General features: G+C 33.7%; 3 protein-coding genes and 1 long non-coding RNA gene across 5 annotated transcripts; 1 reads left to right on the top strand and 3 right to left on the bottom strand.

The window, feature by feature from the left end:
* Positions 1-3,144: 3,144 nt before the first annotated feature.
* Positions 3,145-5,665, bottom strand: LOC114390448 (subtilisin-like protease SBT1.9). The gene has a single exon (XM_028351188.1). The coding sequence runs from the start codon at positions 5,521-5,523 to the stop codon at positions 3,262-3,264; it is 2,262 nt and encodes a 753-aa protein (XP_028206989.1). The 5' UTR covers positions 5,524-5,665; the 3' UTR covers positions 3,145-3,261.
* Positions 5,666-8,172: 2,507 nt separating this feature from the next.
* Positions 8,173-10,581, bottom strand: LOC114390842 (subtilisin-like protease SBT1.9). Its single transcript, XM_028351739.1, has one exon. The coding sequence runs from the start codon at positions 10,540-10,542 to the stop codon at positions 8,290-8,292; it is 2,253 nt and encodes a 750-aa protein (XP_028207540.1). The 5' UTR covers positions 10,543-10,581; the 3' UTR covers positions 8,173-8,289.
* Positions 10,582-16,310: 5,729 nt separating this feature from the next.
* Positions 16,311-17,407, bottom strand: LOC114390191. The gene has a single exon (XM_028350887.1). It carries the CDS (start codon positions 17,102-17,104, stop codon positions 16,505-16,507), a length of 600 nt encoding a protein of 199 aa, XP_028206688.1. The 5' UTR covers positions 17,105-17,407; the 3' UTR covers positions 16,311-16,504.
* Positions 17,408-18,578: 1,171 nt separating this feature from the next.
* LOC114390458 lies at positions 18,579-20,901 on the top strand. Of its 2 annotated transcripts, XR_003661916.1 has the most exons (4): positions 18,579-18,699; positions 19,295-20,054; positions 20,207-20,533; positions 20,714-20,901. It is a non-coding gene; the product is annotated as an uncharacterized LOC114390458 (long non-coding RNA). The 2 variants fall into 2 exon arrangements; XR_003661915.1 differs by having other exon boundaries at positions 18,579-20,054.
* Positions 20,902-21,088: the final 187 nt, after the last annotated feature.

Raw genomic sequence — 21,088 nt, 5'->3', positions numbered from 1 at the left:
CTCCAATTTTGTAATCTTATTTTATATCTGTATTTTTCTTCTTATGACATCAGTTGTTATATTAATTTTTTTTTACTACTTTTTTAAATCCTATTAACCATCTACCACTTTTTTCCTCTTTTGTTTGTATCTCCATTTGTTGTAATTAGGTGTGTACAGTGTACACTCCTTTTGTTGATCAACAATTCTCTACTTAATTTTCTCACCCTCCTTTTGTTGATCAACAATTCTCTAGTAAATTTTTGCACCCTCCTTTTGTTAATCCTATTACCCATCTATCATTTTTTTCTCATTTGTTTGTATCTCCATTTGTTCTAATTAGGTGTGTGCAGTGTACACCCAAAATGTGCGATCAATAATTCTCGACTTAAATTTCCTACCCTCCTTTTGTTAATCCTACTACCCTTCTATCTTTTTTCTCTCTTTAATTTATTTGTATCTCCATTTGTTGTAATTAGGTGTGTACAGAGTACACTCAAAATGTGCGATCAACAATTCTCATCTTAATTTTCTTATCCTCATTTTGTTAATCCTACTACCCATCTATAATTTTTTTTATCTTTTGTTTGTATCTCCACTTGTTCTAATTAGGTGTGTTCATGCAGTGTACACACAAAATGTGCGATTTTTTAAATAAAAACACACAAAGTTTTAGAGAATATGTATTTCCCTGTGTGGAAGCATTTCTGATTTTGTTTTTATCAACTATTTTTGTATTCTGTACAAAAAGAAACTGCATACTTTGTCATGTAGATGAGCATTTTAGATTACTTTATACCAAAATAGACTATTTTCTTAATAAAAATACTTATTATGGATAAAAAACTATTCAGAACGATAAGAATAATTTGTATTTTAATTCAGATAAGTAAACAAATAAATATTCGAAATACTTAAAAGTGTTTAGTCACTGTGAAAATAAACTTTGATTTCAGGTAAATTGTATTTATAATGTCAAAGTTTCGATTAAGAAAATTTTATTAATAACTGCTTCTTTAACTAGGGTACATTCACAAATATCCTGTTATTCTGACAGGTAAATCTGAATTTAGAGATGGAGGATACTGTGTAGCTCAATCTTGTGGTGTGCTTGGATTCAGAGAAATTTATGTATTTTTAGAGAAGTGCCCTTAGATAGAAATTAATGAACTGTTGCAGTAAATCATTTTCATGGCTTGGGCATGGATTTCGGGTTACTAAGATAATTTCCACTATTCCTTCTCACAGTGGAGCCTAGCACCAGGGGCATGTACTCTTTGTTCGTAACAATTGGTGATCTCTATTGCTTCCAAACTTCTTCTCGGTCTTAAGGCCAGGGGAGATATAGTATATCTGAAGTAGTATTATTGGCTGGATAGGCACTACATCTCGACTTTATATATATATATGGTGGACCTAGCTTCATCTGGTTTTTTCTCTGATGGAATTATTGGCATTTAACTCTCGGTAGATAATTGGCCAAATTTTGGTGTTGCTCTCATTGATTCATAAGTATCGTAAGTACTGTTGATAGGTTGGTTGGTCGGGTTGTTCTGAAGGGTAAGAATTTCATGTGGACAGGTGGTTAAGGTTTATTTATGTAGCTTTACATATATAAATAAATAATACTCGTTACATTATAACTGTGTAAGAAAAAAATTATTTCAAAATAATTATTATTTTTAATATAACATTAATTAATTAAATAAATAAATAGTAATATAAGATTAATTTTATAAAATTAATATATATTATTTATTATTTATTATTTATTCTTAATATGTATAAAATACTTTAAGATGAAAAATTATTTTAAAACGAAGGGAGTAACCATTTACTTCACAAATGGGGTGGATATATGACGTTTTTGGTTTATATTCTTCGTGTTCACTTATGGTGCTGCTGGTACCTTTGGTATAATATATCATTTATTTGCTGACTAAAAAAGTAGGGTATTTAAAAAATCGAACCAAGTCATTTTAAATATTAAACTGATCTAAGAAAATAGAAGGGAATTTATAATAATTTTTAATTAAACTCATACATTATATTAAGGCTTTTTTTTTTCCTGCAAATAGGTCACTTTTTCTTTTAATTTATGTAATTTTGTTTTTTTCATTTTCAGTCCCTTTAAACTCCTCTGATGTAACAATAAGTGGCACTTTCTATTGACATGGCGTGTGCTGACGACAACAATTTACCCTTTTTTAACGATGTTTGATGGCAGAAACAAAAAATGAAAGATTTGGAATTTACCGAGACGATTTTAAAAACCAAAACGAAAACACAAAAAAATGAAAAAAAAATTGATAAATTAAATTGATGAAAAACTTAATTAATTAACCCTAATTTTAAATATCTCATTATTAATTTTAATATTAGTAGAAGTTAGGATGAAGTTATAAATATCTTTATTATGATTAGCTTTGAAATTTCATCTAAAAAATTTATTTTACCTTTGAAACACAAAATTGATAATTTAAATGCTCAAAATTAGTTTTAAAGAAAATAATCTAAAAACTCATCTATATGAAAAAATGAACTCAATTATAACACTTGTATTCATCTTTCCATGAAGAAGAAACTGTAGATTTTAAAATATGAGGAGATGGAAGTACAACATAAGCATCTTTTAAGGGAGGCAAAACTAAAAATTTCTTTAATACATAACAAAGTATACAGTTTGTTTCATTTTTGTAAGGTATATTAAAAAATAGTTATTATAGAAACAAAATAGAAACACTTCCACACACTAAAACATGCTCTAAATTTTGTTTTTGTGATTTTATTTTATATTATGTTTTTAAAAAAGCACACAAACGGATACTAACAAAATAGAACAAAAAATGATAGATACGATGTGTGTAATAGGATTGAACAAGAGAAGGGAAAGATAAGTAGAAAATGGGTATGTAAGCAATTAGAATTATTCTCATATATGTTAAACATAGGCGATTTTTCACCTCTTCAAATGGTATGAATTTATTGGATTGGAAGGAGAAAAACAGTAAAAATTTATAAATAGAATAATTGATGTGATAAAAAGAAAAGTTATATATATATATATATATATATATATATATATATATATATATATATATATATATAAAATAAAAATTGAAGCATAAAGAATCAACGTTGTTTCCGGAATCATCAAATACTATGTTAGTCCAGTGAGGAATTAGCTAGTATTATTTTCCATAGAAGATTTATTTAGTTGATATACATTTTTAACTTGATTCATGTGAAAGCATATATATCTCCGTCATTATATATATTCATCTAGAAATTCACTTTGAGGGTGGTGACCACAATGGGGCTCCTAACCACATGTTTCACGTCCGTCCAAGTGAAATACCCAAAAGCGACATTCTCCACTTTCTTGTTTGTTGGACCCTCAATTCTCAACTTGTAACTCAGCTTCTCGTTCTTCTCCTTGAACACCAACTTGTTGGGGATAACGCTCACGTAGTACCCTTTGACGGGTGTAACGCTAGCAACATAGATTGTTTGTCCCTCCCCAACATTGGTCACCGTTCTTTGAAATTCTTGTGATGTACTCGAACTGTTGCTATTGAAGAAAGCAATAAAAGAAGGGTAGTTGAGGTCCAAAGAGGGTTTGGAACAATCATTGGAAGAGTTTCCAGTGATGACAGTGATGTTCTTTTGGGTGTAGCCAAGTGCACAGAGGAGATTAACATAATCTTGAACTCCCACATCGTAAACAAGTCCAGGGTCAAGGGCTCTATTAGGGTTGACATGACCAGCTCCCATGGCTAAAGGAGTGGCTGGTTTGTAATCATCACCAATGTCTTTGATGAGTCCCATGGTGTTGTCAAACATGTCAGATGTTGTCATGATTGCTGACCTAATTGCTGCAACGCTCCATTCAGGGTGTGCTCCTCTTAACAATGCTGCCACACCAGCAACATGGGGGCATGCCATGGATGTGCCACTTAACAAATTGAAGTCAGTGAAAACATTTTTGGGCGCAATAAACACATCCACCGGAACATTTGGAGGCCATGCAGCTAAGATTGATGTACCAGGAGCAGTGATGTCCGGTTTCAACACAAATGGAGCACTACTTGAAGGCCCTCTTGAACTGTAACTATCCACACTCGGTGCTGGTCTAGTACCTAAAGCTGTTGTCTTAAAAGACAAGGTTCCATTTGCACCAGAGTTAGTGATCTTGATGTAAGCTTTTACAATTTCCCCGTTTATTGGGGTAACAAAAATAGATGCAAAGCTATTATCGTAGAAAACAATACTGTCAGAACTGTTTGATATGAACACTGCCGCCACAACATTTGCATTAAACACATTAGACACTTGAGCTTCAATGAAAGTTCCATCCTTGTCTTCACACACCGCAATGTTTCTCCTCACCTTGGCCAGTTCCTTCACATTGTCGCACAAGCCCATGAAAACAATAGGAACATTGCTGGAGGAGAAGTTTCCATGATAGAGAGACATGCCCGTTACTTGAACTCCATTTCCAAGCGTAAGAGTGCCATGAAATTCACGGTCCAAGGTGCCAGCAGCCACGGTTATGACCCATGGTATTCCATTGTGAAGTCTTCCAAGGTAAGGCCCTTCGTTTCCTGCTGATGTGGACACAAAAATTCCTTTCTCCATGGCTGCAAACGTGGCAATTGCAACAGGATCCTCGTACAAGGGTACGTAATCAAAGCCAAATGACAAGGAAAGAACATCAACCCCATCTGATATTGCACTATCAATTGCAGCTATTATATCTGACGCCAAATCTCCTTCTTCCCCCAATGCCTTGTACATGGCTACTCTCGCCCCTGAAGCTATTCCTGTGGCTGATCCAGAAGCATAACCAAAGTACGATGCACCCTCAACAACACTCCCAGCTGCAGTGCTTGATGTGTGAGTCCCGTGACCCTCAGTGTCTCGTGTTGAGTTCGCAGCTATGGTAATGTTGGGGCTATTTGCCAGCATTCCTTTGTTAAAGAACTGAGCTCCAATGAGTTTCTTGTTGCATTTGATTGTACTTTCACATTGGCCTTTCCACCGTGAAGGAATTTCAGTCATTCCCTTATCGTTGAAGCTTTTACTTTCAGGCCAAATTCCAGTGTCCACCAAACCAACAATGACATCTTTGCCAAATTCAGACACTGGCCACGCCCCTTCATTAGGGTTGAGGCCAAGGAACTGTGGTGAGTGTGTTGTGTCACGCTTGGCTGGTAAATCCCGCATGTAAGAAACGTAACCCGGGGAGGTTTTGAGGGATTCAAGCTCCTTAGGTGACAAGTTTGCACTGAAACCGTTGATGGCATTGGTGTAAGTGTAAATCAACTTAGAAGAACTAACAGAGTTAAGATTATTGGTGGCTTTGGAATTGTCCAATGCTGAGGAGAGAGTGGAAAGATACCAACTGTGTTGGGTGGAGAATGTTTTGGGCATGGCTGATATGTCCATATGGATGATATAATTGTCAGACTGAGCCAACGTGGAAACGAGGTTGAGTGTTGTGATGTATAAGAAGCAAAGAGAGAGACAAATATGGGTAGCCATGACATAGATTAATTTGTATGGCTATAGAACGAACTTGGTGTTTAAATATAGAACGTACGCTAGCTGTAGGTCTCTGATATTCTTTAACTAGCTAGCCCCCAATGATATTCTTCACGCTCAAATTTTTTGAAATTGATTCTTGTGCACTTTTCAAATATCTAGACTTTTGAAGAGAGATAAGATATGAGAAAAAAGATAAATGATTAATATGATTGTTAATGTTGTTTAATAAGAGGAGGTATACAAACATTTTGTTTTCGAACATTACAAAGTTGGGAAAACTAAGAGGAGATATAATATAATTAAGCATCTCTCAAGGTTGGGGATCGAAAAGTAAATTTATTTATTTAATACATTACAAAGTATACAGTAATACCTCCACATGCAGAAACATATTCTATAATTTTTTTTTTTTGTGATTTTACTTGGAAAATATCAAACATCTTGAGTGTGCTCACCTAATAAGAACAAATGGAGATACAAACAAGAGAAAAGACATGATAATACGATGACTAATAGGATTAAACAATAGGTGGCCAGGTGGTAAGATAAGCAGAAAGTTGGGGTGTAAAAATAGAATTATTTTCATGTATGTTGAACAATGGAGATTTTTCACACGGTGGTATGCATATTTTGGATGGGAAAAGAGAAAAATAGTAATAAAAAAAAAATAGAGTGCTAGCCCTTAAATTAGTGATTGCAAGCAATTTACAAAAGGTCAGAATCAGGGTGACCATCAAGCCATTAAAATTCCTAGTGTGATTTATCATGTTAAAGGGAATTCTATAGCATACAAGTATTTTATTTTTTTTAAAAGGCAAATTGTTATAGCATACAAGTATTGCAATAGTATGTTTTAAAATAAGTCGAGAATCATCGAGAGATACAAACACTGTTTTTGAACATTACAAAGTTGGGAAAACTAAGAGGAGATATAATATAATTAAGCATCTGCTCAAGGTTGGATAAAGTAAGTTTATTTATTCAGTAGGTTTTTGGACAGTATATAAAAAATAGTTATTTAAAATAAGATAAGAAATACGTCCACACGCTGAAACATGCTCTAAAATTTTGTTTGTGATTAGAAAATATATCAAACATCGTGAGTGTACACACCTAATATTGAGAACAAATGGAGATACAAACAAAAAAGAAAAGGAATGATAGATATATAAGATGGGTAATAGGATTAAACAAGAGGAGTGGTATATATAAATACGTAAGATAAGTACATCAAATTAGGGTGTAAAATAGAATTATTTTCATGTATTGAACAAAGTAGATTTTTCACACCTATTAGTGGTATGTATATTTTGGATAGGAAAAGAGAAAAATAGTAAAACAAATAATAAAAGAAAAATCTTGGGAATTCCTTTGAGTTTTACTCCTAGCTCAGATCGCCTAATCTGGTCTTTAACAACAGAGACCTTCAAACTCATCAACAGAAACTTCAGCAAGTTCAGGGAATCTTTTGGCTGTAGGACGTTTATTCTCTCCTGCATGCTATGCTCCCTCTATAGCTGAATTCTTAGCTTTCAACACCGCTCTTTCCATCAGGCCGTGTTTGAAACAGATTGTCAATCTCTGTATATATCACGGGTTTTTTTTTTTTTCTTGCATGGTGCAAATAGAAAATAAAATTATGTGATTATTGTAAGTTGAAAAACATTTTCGTAACTGTAAATCGACAATGAAGAAGTCGACATTACGATGCTGCAATTCTCTTTTTTATTTTTATTTTTTAAAATAAAAGTTGACAAATTCACTTTCTACTTCATTTATTAAATTTATATATGTATAAAGGAAGTAAATATTAAAATTGTCAAACTTCTAAAATTAAAATAATGAATACTAAAAATTAAAAATATTACTATACGTAATTACAAAAATCTATAGTACCTTAGCTGTCGAGGAGTTGGTTCGATGATCAACTGATAATGATCTCCATCACAATTAGGGATGATAACTGATGTGATCTGAACTAAAAAGAAAAATCGGATTTTAAGTTTCGATGCGACGGTGAGATACTTGAAACGATGGACTCCACCTTATTTTCATGAAGTGCTCTTGGGTCTTCATTCCTAACCACGCTAACTTTATAAGTATCCGCAATTCGTTTCGTACATCTATTTCTGAAAATAATTATTTTAATAAATCTGACTATTGCATCCCCGATTACTTAAAGAATGTTGACTTTTCTATTGTCGCTTTACGGAAATACTTTTCATTTTTCAACTTACACTAATCATGTAATTTTATTTTCTATTTATGCCTTGCAGGGAAAAAAGCCATATAGCACGCATGGAACAAAATAAATGTGGGGAAAGAGTGTGTTGCACTGATAATTACCTAGTGGGGAACGTACTATTTTGTCTTTTATTAGACATAGTGGAAACACAGTAGCTGATATAAGCTAATAAACTTAGCATTCCAGCTTCATGAAAGATACTGGCTTGACAGGATGTGCCTCACCTGCATCAGATAGTTTCTTTGCCGCAAAATGATGTGTGTTATCCTCATATTTTGTTCTTTAATTACTGGATTCACTTAAAAGTTAAAAGAAAGAAAGAAAAGATAAAGCTGCAAAATAAGAGTAAAAATTAGAACATAAAAGAATCAACATTATTTGCAGAATCATAGAAAACTATATATGTTGGTCAAGTGAGAAATGGTTATTATTTTCATTAGAAGATTTCTCTAGTTAATATACATTTTTCACTTGATTCATATATTTGAGCATATATATCTCAGCCACAATAAATTGTTCTAGAAATCGAATGTGAGGGTAGAGACCACAATGGGGCTCCGAATCACATGCTTCAAGTCCGTCCAAGTGAGATACCCAAAAGCGACATTCTTCTCTTTCTTCTTTCTTGGACCTTCAATTCTCAACTTGTAACTCTGCTTCTCATTCTTCTCCTTGAACACCAATTTCTTGGGGATAACGCTCACGTGGTACCCTTTGACGGGTGTAACGCTGGCAACATAGATTGTCTGTCCCTCCCCAACATTGGTCACGGTTCTCTCAAATTCTTGTGTTGTACTTGAACTGTTGCTCTTGAAGAAAGCAATAAAAGAAGGGTAGTTGAGGTCCAAAGAGGGTTTCGAACAATCATTGGAAGAGGTTCCTGTGATAACGGTGATGTTCTTTTGGGTGTAGCCAAGTGCACAGAGAAGATTAACATAATCTTGAACTCCCACATCGTAAACAAGTCCAGGGTCAAGGGCTCTATTTGGGTTGACATGACCAGCTCCCATGGCTAAAGGAGTGGCTGGTTTGTAATCATCACCAACGTCTTTGATGAGTCCCATGGTGTTGTCAAACATGTCCGATGTTGTCATAATGGCTGACCTAATGGCTGCAACGCTCCAATCAGGGTGTGCTCCTCTTAACAGTGCTGCCACACCAGCAACATGGGGGCATGCCATGGATGTGCCACTTAACAAATTGAAGTTGCTGAAAATATTTTGGGACCCAAACACTTCCACCGGAACATTTTGAGGCCATGCAGCTAAGATTGATGTACCAGGAGCAGTGATGTCCGGTTTCAACACAAATGGAACACTACTTGAAGGCCCTCTAGAACTGTAATCATCCACACTCGGAGCTGGTCTAGAACCCAAAACTGTCTTCTTAAAAGACAAGGTTCCTTTTGTGCCATAGTTAGTACTCTTAATGTAAGCTTTGACAGTTTCCCCGTTTATTGGGGAAACAATAATAGACGCAAAGCTATTGTCTAAGAAAAACGAACTGTAAGAGCTGTTTGAAATTAACACAGCCGCGACAACATTTGCATCAATCAGCTTAGCCGCCTGAACATCAATGATAGTTCCATTCTTGTCTTCACACACCACAATCTTGCTTTTCACCTTGGCTAGTTCCTTCACGTTGTCGCACAAGCCCATGAAAACAATTGGAACATTGCTGGAAGAGAAGTTTCCATGATAGAGAGACATGCCAGTTATTTGGACACCATTGCCAAGTGTAAGAGTACCATGAAATTCACGGTCCAAGGTGCCAGCAGCCACGGTTATGACCCATGGTATTCCATTGTGAAGTCTTCCAAGGAAAGGCCCTTCGTTTCCTGCTGACGTGGACACAAAAATTCCTTTCTCCATTGCTGAAAACGTGGCTATAGCAACAGGGTCTTCGTACAAGGGTACATCATCAAAACCAAATGACAAGGAAAGAACATCAACCCCGTCTGATATAGCACTATCAATTGCAGCTATTATATCAGATGCGTAATCTCCTTCATCCCACAAGGCCTTGTACATGGCCACTCTCGCACGTGAAGCTATTCCTGTGGCTGATCCAGAAGCATACCCATAGTATGATGCACCCTCAACAACACTCCCAGCTGCAGTGCTTGATGTGTGAGTCCCGTGACCATCAGTGTCACGCGTTGAAGAAACATTATTGGTGGTGTTGGGGTGCTTTGCCAGAAACCCTTTGATGAAGAACCTCGCTCCAATGAGTTTGTTGTTGCATTTGATGCTACTTTCACATTGGCCTTTCCATCGAGAAGGAATTTTAGTCAATCCCTCATCGTTATAGCTTTTGCTTTCAGGAGAAATTCCAGTGTCCACCAAACCAACAATGATATCTTTGCCAAATTGAGACGCTGGCCACGCCCCCACATTCTTGTTGAGGCCAAGGAACTGTGGTGAGTGTGTTGTGTCACGCTTGGCGCGTAAATCTCGCATGGAAGAAACGTAACCAGGGGAGGTTTTGAGAGCTTCAAGCTCTTTAGGTGACAGGTTTGCACTGAAACCATTGATGACATTGGTGTAGATGTAAATCAGCTTAGAATTAAGGTTGTCGGTGGTGGCTTTGGAATTCTCCAATGCTGAAGAGAGAGTGGAGAGATACCAAGTGTGATGGGAGGAGTATGCTTTGGGCATGGCTGATATGTCCATGTGGATGATATAATTCTCAGACTGGGCCAACGTGGAAATTGTGCGGTGAAGGGTAGTGATGTAGAAGAAGCAAAGAGAGAGACAAATATTGATTCCCATGATTGGATTATTGTGAATTGCTATAGAGAAAATATGGTGTTTAAATAGAGAATGTATACTAGCTGTGACATTCTTTAACTAGCCACCATATAAGATATTCTTCAATTCACACTCAAAGTTGGAGAATGATTATGAGACACCTTTTGGGGCGAAATTATCAAAAGGTCGTTGTCCCATTATTAATATTTTTCTTAAATATATGTTTAGTATATTTTGATATTTTTATTTAAATTTAAACATTTTATTTACATTATTTTTTTAATTTATAAAACAAATAATAATAATTAAGATATAGAAAATATCAAATAAAGTAATATAAAAATATATATTAAATAAAATAATATACAAAAATATAAAATAAAAATAATATACTAATATAGAAAATATTAAATAAATCTATAAATTAAAACTAATTTAAATTATTTTATAATTAATTTAAAAAAGTATTCGTAAATATGTTTACTATTTCTAAATAATATTTGAAAAAAATTAAAATATTTATGATTTCACAGTCGTAATTAAAAAAATCAAAAGTTATTTACTTTTTTACAGATTCACTAAAACAAAAAAATAAATAAAAACCATGAATTAATTTATGACTTTTACTTTAAATTATAAAATATTTTACGACTTATCACTTTATAAATATTAATTTGAAATTTTCTCCCATTTAGTAAATTCCAGAAATAATTGCCCCTTGATAGTTTCATTCACCTTTTGGATATCAAGACTTAGAGAAAGATAAAAATAAAAATAAAAAGAGATAAGAAATTATAGGTTATTAGTATAATGTGATGAAGTGAAAAATATAAACAGTATCCATAGAGTGTATAATTTTAATTTATGAATGTTCAAATAAAAACTTCAAATATCATGACCTCCCAAAGGGTATGGGACCCCAGTCCCCCCCCCCCCATGATTAAGGAGCTACGTATGCCCGTGCTGTGGATGATTTTTGACACCTTTGTCTGCAAGACTCGTTCATCGACAATTACAAATCTGTTATTGCTTGTTTGGTCCATGTCATACCGCGTATACATTGTCCACAGAAATATCGATTCCTTTCCCACAGTGAATTTGAGAAAAAGTTTGATTTATAATTCTATACAGTAAATGAACATTCACTAGTGCATTATAAGCCTTCTAAACATTTAATAAGAATTTCTTTATTGTCACAACAAGTTAATGAATTTTGGCTGTTGGAAAAACATCTTAATGAATAAATTCGTAGGCTGGTAAAAAAAATTGAAAGGCAAAGTAACCTGATAAAATGATTAAATCTTATTTTCCGTTCAAAAAAATGATTAAATTTCTTATTCATGTGTACAAATGTTTTATATAAATATATTGAACTCTTAAAATGAAAACCTAAATTTGGTAATATTTACAGTTAATTAATTAATGAGCAGGGTGTACAAGTTTGTCTATATTCTCCATATAATCATCCGATCCAGCTTGATAGTTGGAAACTAGACCCTAGACAGCGATAGGCTTAAGTTTCACTTTGATTTGGTCTTAGTTTGATTGGGCATTAAACTGTCAGGCACACCCGCACATGTATGTCAATATCATCATTAATTTACCATCCCCTATAATACGTTTCACACTCACACCTCACATTAACTAATTTGCTTTAATTTGTTTCTATTTTTTGTGAGTGTTAACGGGATAAATTAATGAAACGGTTTCATGCGTCTATCTTCATTTAAAGTCCATGTGCTACGGTGATGCTATATGTACGATGATTAAGTTCCTGATTGGCCCAGTGTATAATTCAATAGAAAAAGCATGCTAACTTTGTATTTAGGACATTCCCGTTTTTGCCACGGTCACACAAGTTTTAGGCAGGAATCTTCCCTAAAATTACTAAGAGCATTTGTGCATATGTTCTACTTCACGCGTGGAGACCTTTAATTACACATCCTTTTCAATTCAGCACAGAGTGGGTTTGAATTATCTCTCTTCTTTTTCTCAAATTAAACCATAACATTATGCTTGCATGGGAGAAGTAAAGGAAAAGAAATAAAATAGAATGAAGTAGGAAAATTGAAAATAAATAAATTGAGTTAGCTCTCTATATATAAATAAAAATTTATATTAATTACTATGTGTACAAAGTGTTTCATATTTATTTTTATAATGAATAAGTTGTAATAAAACAGTTGGTATACTAAAAAAAAAAAAACAAGGATAAGGAAAAAGTGAAGGACAAAGGGGATGGCTAGAGCGACAACGATAAAGCAGGACGAGAGACTACAACGAGGCAAAGACCCAATTCTACCTATGTGCTCTTGTTTTCATTGAAAATGAAAAATCGAAACAGGAATCATGCAAAAAAAAACAAAACACAAGTGATGAAAACGATGTTCAAGCTAGAGGTTTTTGTCTTTTTGGTAAAAGAAAAACATTTTTAACATTTATATAATGAAAAAAAAAACTATAAAGACAATTTTTTTATTTTAATTTTATTTTTTGAACAAACCCTAATTACTTACAAATAGCTACTGTCAAGATAGCTCTTAATTGGATATATATATATATATAGAGAGAGAGAGAGAGAGAGGTTTTGCTGTATGAGGATCTGAACCCTGGTCCCAAGAGGTGATTACTAATTTGTTCTTAGTTGCTCGTGAACCTTTTCTGATTTTGGAAGCATGTTGAAAGTAACGTAGATAAATGTGAAAGGATGGTCTCTAGCTAATTTTGAAGGAACTGTAGAAAGGACCTTCCTTTAGTAGTGGGCACTCGCACTTCCATTGTGTGTGTCGTGGGGATGTGGGCATTCGCGTCAAGGCAAAGTTATTAATTACTCGGATTCTTTTGTCTGTTTCCAGTTTATTAATGGTCAAAGGATGAGTGTGTAAAGAAAATTTACATTCGTAGTATTGAATTACAAATTACTATTATGTAGTAATTTAAGAGAGAAAATCTTCGATTCGAATTCTATCTTTCAGCTAAAGTTTCTCAGTAGATTCTGTTTAACATTGACTATGTGATTATGTTTAACATTGTTGTCACTCAAATAGCTTTAGAGAGGAAAGGGCTTCGTTGTGGTACTGGAATTTACTCGGTGAACACAGCTTATAAAGCTTTATTTACTTTGCTCCATGGTACTCTGCAGGAACCTATCTTTGAAAGAATATGGCATATTAAAGTCCCACCAAAGGTCAACATATTTTTGTGGAGAATGATGAGAAATCGCTTCCCAACTGGTGACAATTTAAAGGTGAGAAATCTGGACATTAGGGGATGTGATTTCACATATCCTTTTTGCAGAACTGTGGAGCAAACTATTTATATATGATTATTAATGGCATAAATAAGCTGTAAACGCTCCACGTTAGGGGAAGAGTATGCAGGGCACATTGTATTTGATTGGCTTGTAATTCTTGGAACAATGGAACTCCTGGTACCTTTATCTTTATATATTATATTTTTAGCTGAACAAAAAAATAGTGATATATATATTATATTTCTATTATATTCCACGATTTCACAAATTTCCTTATTTCTCGAATTATGTTATCACAAACATATCTCATGATCATAAAAATATTCCTTATTTAATTTCCTTGTACATTCTTGTTTGTTGTATTTATATGTATATTGTTTATAATCAAATAATGCATATTTTCAAGCCTTAGGAAATTGTTTTTCAAGACTTAGGAGATATTTGTTTCAAGTTTCATAGGCACAGTAATATTTTTTTTAAGTCAAAATTGAAGTATTACTTTGTTAGTTTGTATTATCTTTCAATGCAAATCCTTATTAAGTGGATTACCTAAGTGAAATCCAATTTCAATTGGAGAATAATTAAAACAAAACCTATGTAAGTTTTGTCCTTTCTATATAATATAGTAATCAGTCCGGATCAAGTAAACGAATGGGCCATGTTTTTCACTTGCATTAGCCCAGACAAACGGACATGGACTTGATGTATTCAACATCGGGGCTTCTTTATGCATTTCCTTTTTTTCTTAAAACACACTCGTCTTTCTTTTCTTTTTTTGTAAATATGTTTTTGTTTTTTTAGATAATTTTATCAAGGAACTGGGCATGAGTCACAAGCTGTAGACCCTTCTGCTCAGAGTAGACCCCAAAGGCAAACAAAGCCACAGCAACCCAAAGATTCTAAAAAACTAGAGATATAAGGTGGGTTGGATCATGGATGATTAAGAAAGAAAGAAAAGAAGAAAGGTCACGGGTTTGATCCTTCTGCTAACAAAACTAATATTTAACAAACTAACCTTTTGTCCATGAAAAAATTCCAATAAACCTCAAAACAAGGCCGAACCAGAACCTTTACACAACACAGAACCCCTCAAAATGCAAAAACAAACCCATAGGCTGTACCTGCCAGTCAGAAGGAGAAATTAGCATTGTCCACGCAGGGATGCTCTTCTCTAAAAATCACCTCATTTTTATGGAGCCAAGTAAGATCTTATCTGGTACAATATTTTACCCTTGTAATGTAAGTGTCGTTTAGCTAACTCGATATGACAACTTACATCGACTTTCTTTATTATTTGTTGGAAAGCTATATATACTATACTTGAAGACTATTATAAATCTAACGGATAGTACTTAAGTAATATATACTTAATTTTCTTTAAATAAGTCTTTAATTGGAATCTTGTACATTAAAAGAATTAATCCCATCACACCTTATATTTTAAATTTTAATACGTTTATTTCTTACAAAGAATAAGTAATTAAATTTCACTACTGACGCTTGCGATGGGTGGTATCTGACATTAGGATAAGTGGATAACTTCCCATCCTGCAAAACCACTTGGAACTAAGGAACTAGCATATTCTCCCTTAGACTGAGACCTTGGATGAACTATGCATATTGGCAATGACACCTTTTACGATGCTTCTTATGAGAATTCAACAAATTCACGTGATTCCTAATCGGTCCAATTTGACAAACAGTGAGGAATCTTTAACCTTCTATTCATCGAAGCAAATCACATAGAAAGACATGAATATATAAAATTATAAACATTTTCCCAAACCCCACGCCAATATTGGTTTTTTGCTATTCATTTTTGTATGTGTTTTGAAAAATGTTTAATAGACACCTAATGTATTATCTAACATTTAGTGAAAGAGCAAAGAAAAAGAGACAAAAAAGATAGTTGTATCTAATATAAATTTTAATTATTTGTATAATTAATAATAAAAAAATCATTATAAAAATATTAAAATTAAACTCATTAAAATATCCAAAATTTATTTTCATACGTATATATATATATATATATATATATATATATATATATATATATGACCCTTCATGTTTAACAAAAAATAAGAAAACAACATTAGAGAAACTCTAGTCTAGTTACATTATTTTTTATTACAAGACATTTTTGTCGTCTCTTAAAATTTAATGAAAATTTCCTCATAATTTTATTTTTCTATTTTAAACTAATTTAAATAGATTGATTGTATAAAAGTATGTTATACTATCTTCTAAAGAAATTGCCATTTACGATAAAATAATTGACCTTTTTAATATATATATATTAATTTCTAATAGTTTAATAGTAGAAATATCTTTATACTAACAATATATAAAAATTATTTTTTTCATCATACACATACTTTTCTCAATTTATGTAACAATATAAAACTTATATCCTTAATTAATATCAACACAAACCTTGTACATAAAAATACAACAGAAAAATATCATATACATATGAAATTCCCTTAAACCTAAAAAACTGTTAATGTAATTTGCCCTTATTTTTTAAATGATATAACAAAAGAAATAAACAATATCTCACTTCATCACATGCAAATATATACACACAAGTACGATACCTAAAATAAAATATTTGACAAGTAGACAAACAAATGAAGAAAATAATAATCAGGTCGTTAAACACTAGCAAAAAAAAAGTCAAAAAGTAGAAAAAATAAATAATTTAATTAATTAATAATATATCTAAAACTATTGTAAACCCATCTTCTCCGACATAGAACCTTTCCAACTGCTTGCCACACTCCACTGGTCGGAGTTCGCCACCGACGACGGCGCACCGTTGCCGCACTTCGCCACCGTCCTCACGCTCTCTATCAACGCCTCCGTCCGCGACTCCTGTGACAAAATCTCCGACAGCTTCTCGGGGCTTATCACCAACTTCACCTTCCACACCCCACTACTGTTGTATCTCGAAATCAACTCGGGTGGTTCCGAGTACACATTGTTGTTATTGTTATTGTTATTTTTCTCGAACGTGGACATTCGGTATGGTGTTAACGTGGCCGCGGTGTCGGAGAATTGTCTTGTCAAGCTCTTGCGAGAAGAAGAAGGGTTGAGAGGGAGGAGGTAGTAGACTTCTCCGCCGTGGAGCTCCTCGTTTTTCGGGAGCGGTTCGGAGAACATGTCGCGGCGGCTCCGGAAGATGCCTTGGCCGGGGAACTCGTTGGTTATGCACTCCACGGTTATGGGAGAGAAGAGTTCCATGATGCCTCCGTTTGAGGTAACAACCTTCACCATCATGTCTTCGGACACGCCGTGGTTCAAACCTCTGAACACGCAGTTTCCCATAAATTTAGGGGTGCCAGCACGGGTAGGGTTTAGAGAGAAAACAACACGGGAATTGTGTTTTGTTGTGGTTAAGGTGTAGTTGAAGGTTGTGTTTTGTGTTTTTCGTTGCGGTTAAGGTTAATTAAAAGGGTTTGGTTTTGGGAGTACTGAGGAGGTTTCTTGAGGGTTTCTTGTTCATGGTTGGGAAGGGAAAGAAGGTTGAATGACTAACCGACACAAAAGGACGTGAAATCATTTTCTTCTATGGGATCCGGAATCGGGTGTGCGTTGCTTGGTGGTATTATTAGTGGGGGTGGCCCTACTTTACTTGGATTATTAGGAAGGAACTAATAACTCAGATATATATATCATGACCCTTCGTTGTATACCGTGTGATGGATGAATTATGAAACAAATTGTGTTATATGGTCAACGATTCGGGGATCATTGATCAATTTCCACAATGTATCTATTTGCAAAAAAATAATAATACAATGTCTAATATCAACCAGGGAAATCTACATACATGAAATTATTTATTCTTCAAGTTTTAACTATGTAATTATGTTAAATATTTTTATTTGTTAAATATAAACATTCTCTTTTCTTGGTCCACCGAGACACATTTTACAACAAAAAATTGTGAGATTAACCAAACACATTTCAACTAGTATTTGTTTTAATAGTCATGAAGTTTCACATTCCTTAAAAGTTGAGATAAAAAAAATCGTTTATAAGTTATCTCTCCTCGTAATCCTTAATGTGCATTTTAAAAAACAAAATTTTGATAAACCGCGAAACACTTTAGTGGATAATACCTTAAATATTATCATCCTAATTATGTTTATGGATATGAGATCAGAATATTGGAGATTTTTTTTTAACTAGTACTAGTATTTAGAACTTCACAAATGTATTTAAGAGAAATTCTAATTAAAATTTCTTAAATGAGTTTTTTAAGTTATTTTTTTGTAGTTCTCACAGTACCTTTTGTGGTTCATATACTATCATGTCATTGAAAGAAATTCAAACACATTTTTGCTTCAATGATAAAAAAATTCTAAGAAACTTAAAGAAATTTACTTTTATATTTTTTTATTTTCATTTAATTATGATTTAATTATGGTGTTGTTATGCCTCAGATAAATGTTATTTTTTATTGTTAAGAAACAATTTCTTGTAAAAGATACAAATCTTATTTTTTAGAAACTCTCCTAACTACATAGATTTACTTCAATAGAAAAGAAATTATAAAAAATAATTTTTCACTTAAGAAACCCTTAAAAAACTTTCATTGAAGATGTTCTAAGCAAAGATAACATGCAATCTATTGATGGAGGATTTCTAAGATTAATTAATTAATACCTAATTTTTAGGTGTGTTAATGTCACTACTACAAAAAATGTTATTTACTACACGCCAATAACGACGGTTGTCATTAAAGACACTGCTATGATAATCATTGTGAACCTAGAATCAACTTATTTCTCGTGCCTCATTGTTCTCTCAATACATTTCTCAAGCAGCTCTCTGTTACTAACCCTCCTCTCACTCGTGCCTAAGCTTCTTCTCTCCTTTCGTTCAACGTTGTGGCGTCGCTGTGAAAACCCTCAAAGGTAAGAATTGAACTCCCTCGAAGCCCCTTAGTTTTATGTTTCTATTCGAGTTTGTCTCACCCACAAATTTTTTCTCTCACCCAAGTGCTTGTTTTCATGTTTACATTTCTGACCCTCGAACCTCCGCGTCCTCTCTCACTCAAGCTTTCATTTTGCCTTCTCTCTTTTAAACCTCTACAAAGCTACGCTGTCGCAATTGCTCTCTCAACTCTCTCCGCCAAAGCTCTCTATGGAGCTAAGAATCCCTGTCAAAGTGTTTCTTTTCCTTCCATGTAGGTATTGTGGTTGAATCCATGGCCCCTTTGGCTGCGTCGTGTGTGGCTAGGGCAACAATGATTAATTTATTTATTTTCTTGATTACTCAATTGTTTTTTCATCTATGAACTTAGGATTCTTAGTTCTAAACCAGTATGAGCGAGACATTGATCCATTCTAAGCATTTGCAAACTCTACCTATTGTCTTATAACCCATTAATGGTACTTCTAGTGCCATTTTCTGTATTTTTTTACATCTATGTATACAAGTATTTGCTGATTTAAAAAAAATGTTTTCTTCTCAGCATAACTCAAACTAAAATAAATTTATTTTTGTCAGTGTTGTCTGAGACCTTGATATGGAATATTTGGTATTATTGACATAAGCATTGGCCCAAGGGACTAGCTGAAGATTGACAATGCTGATAACATTATTGTAGAAGACATTCAGCAGATGCTGATGAAACTGGAGGTTTGAATCTATTATTTCCTATAAAACTATTCATCCCCAACTCTGTAACAGGCCTCAGTGTCCCTCTTCAACTCTCTCATCAATGCCTTCAACGATGCTACCATTCCTTACAGAGACGGATCTCCCTTACTTAGTGTCCACCTTTGCTCCACTTACACTCACTTTAATCACCAACTATTTAAAATTATCCTGCACTTTCCTGAGGCTCTAATCACTCATCCAAGTATCTCATTGACTCCACCCAATTCAAACAAGTAGAAGTCCTAAATTACCTGAAGATTGGGTAATTGCAGCAAAAATTGTTTGCACCCCTCTTGGTTTTCCACTGTGTCCATCTCCCACCACCACGTTGTATTCTTTTGGTACCTTCTGGTTTAATTCCCAATGATTCTAGTATTCTACCACTACCAAGGGAGGAGGGGTGAGAATAACATAGGCCTGGGCTTCTTTTGTTGGAGAAAGATCTATACTCTTACTCGTTGATTAACTAATAATTTTCTTTCATGGAATGCCTTGTCCCAAGGAACATGTACTAGACTTGGAATGCCTTGTCCACAAGAACATGTACTAGTACACTCCGTCAACACTCAGATTATGTTACTTGCGTTGCTGTAGCGGGAAAAAAAATGTAATGTGTACTATGAATTTTTCATGCTTCTTATGAATCGCACGCCAAGAATTCATTTTTTTTTCTTCTTGTTTTTATGTGCTCAAATATGACAGATAGTTTGGTTGAATTTAAAGTTTGGATCTAATCAAATCCATTTTCTGATTCTTTAGAAGTGTCGTGAATTTTAGAGCAATGTGATTGCCTCTGGTGGCCTTGGCGGGGAGGTTTTTATATGGGATATCGAAGCTGCACTAGCTTCAGCTACAAAATGCAATGATCCAATGGATGATGATGATAATTCAAATGATATCAATGTTTCTGGAAACTCATTACCAATGACAAGCTTACGTAACATCAGCTCAAGTAGCAGTATATCTATGCACACTACTCAATCTAAAGGATACAATCCAATTGTTGCCAAAGGCCATAAGGAATCCGTTTATGCATTGGCAATGAATGAAGGTGGAACACTTCTTGTCTCCGGTGGTACAGAAAAGGTAAAATGTGGCATTCTTGTTCATTTTTATGTTCTCCCGTGTGTGGCTTCTGCTAGCTATTACCCTTGGAATATAAGAAGCATTTACTTTATATTATATTAAATCGAATTTCATTAGCTAGATAGCGGGGAATTATCTCTACCTAGAGCATTATTCATTTTTCTTTTTTTTTCTTTTCAGGTTGTGCGTATTTGGGATCCGAGACCTGGATCAAAGACTTTGAATCTAAAAGGGCACAATAAATTTTACACTGCAACAGTAACCTCTACGCCTAAACAATTAATGATTATGATAGTTATAAATATTTACTCTCCAAGCCATGAAAAAAAAATTAACACACACAGCAGTTTACAAGATATGCATGTTATTTTTGTAATAATAAATATTATTTTTCAAACATTTCATCATTTACATTATTTAAAAAAATTACCTAAATTAAAAAAAAAAATACTCATGTAAAACATGAAATACATATTAATATTAACAATAAGTCAATAGCACGCACAGCTGTTTATAAGATATAAAATCATGGGTCAATCTTAAGAAGAGATGACT

The sequence above is a fragment of the Glycine soja genome, chromosome 16 (genome assembly GCF_004193775.1).
Source record: "Glycine soja cultivar W05 chromosome 16, ASM419377v2, whole genome shotgun sequence".
NCBI classification, from domain to species: Eukaryota; Viridiplantae; Streptophyta; class Magnoliopsida; order Fabales; family Fabaceae; genus Glycine; species Glycine soja.
Note: the sequence above shows the minus strand (reverse complement) of the source record. Positions and strands in the feature narration are given on the sequence as shown.

Coding starts and splice junctions, on each gene's coding strand:
- LOC114390448 (XM_028351188.1), bottom strand. CDS start 5,523: ATGGCTACCCATATTTGTCTCTCTCTTTGCTTCTTATACATCACAACA.
- LOC114390842 (XM_028351739.1), bottom strand. CDS start 10,542: ATGGGAATCAATATTTGTCTCTCTCTTTGCTTCTTCTACATCACTACC.
- LOC114390191 (XM_028350887.1), bottom strand. CDS start 17,104: ATGGGAAACTGCGTGTTCAGAGGTTTGAACCACGGCGTGTCCGAAGAC.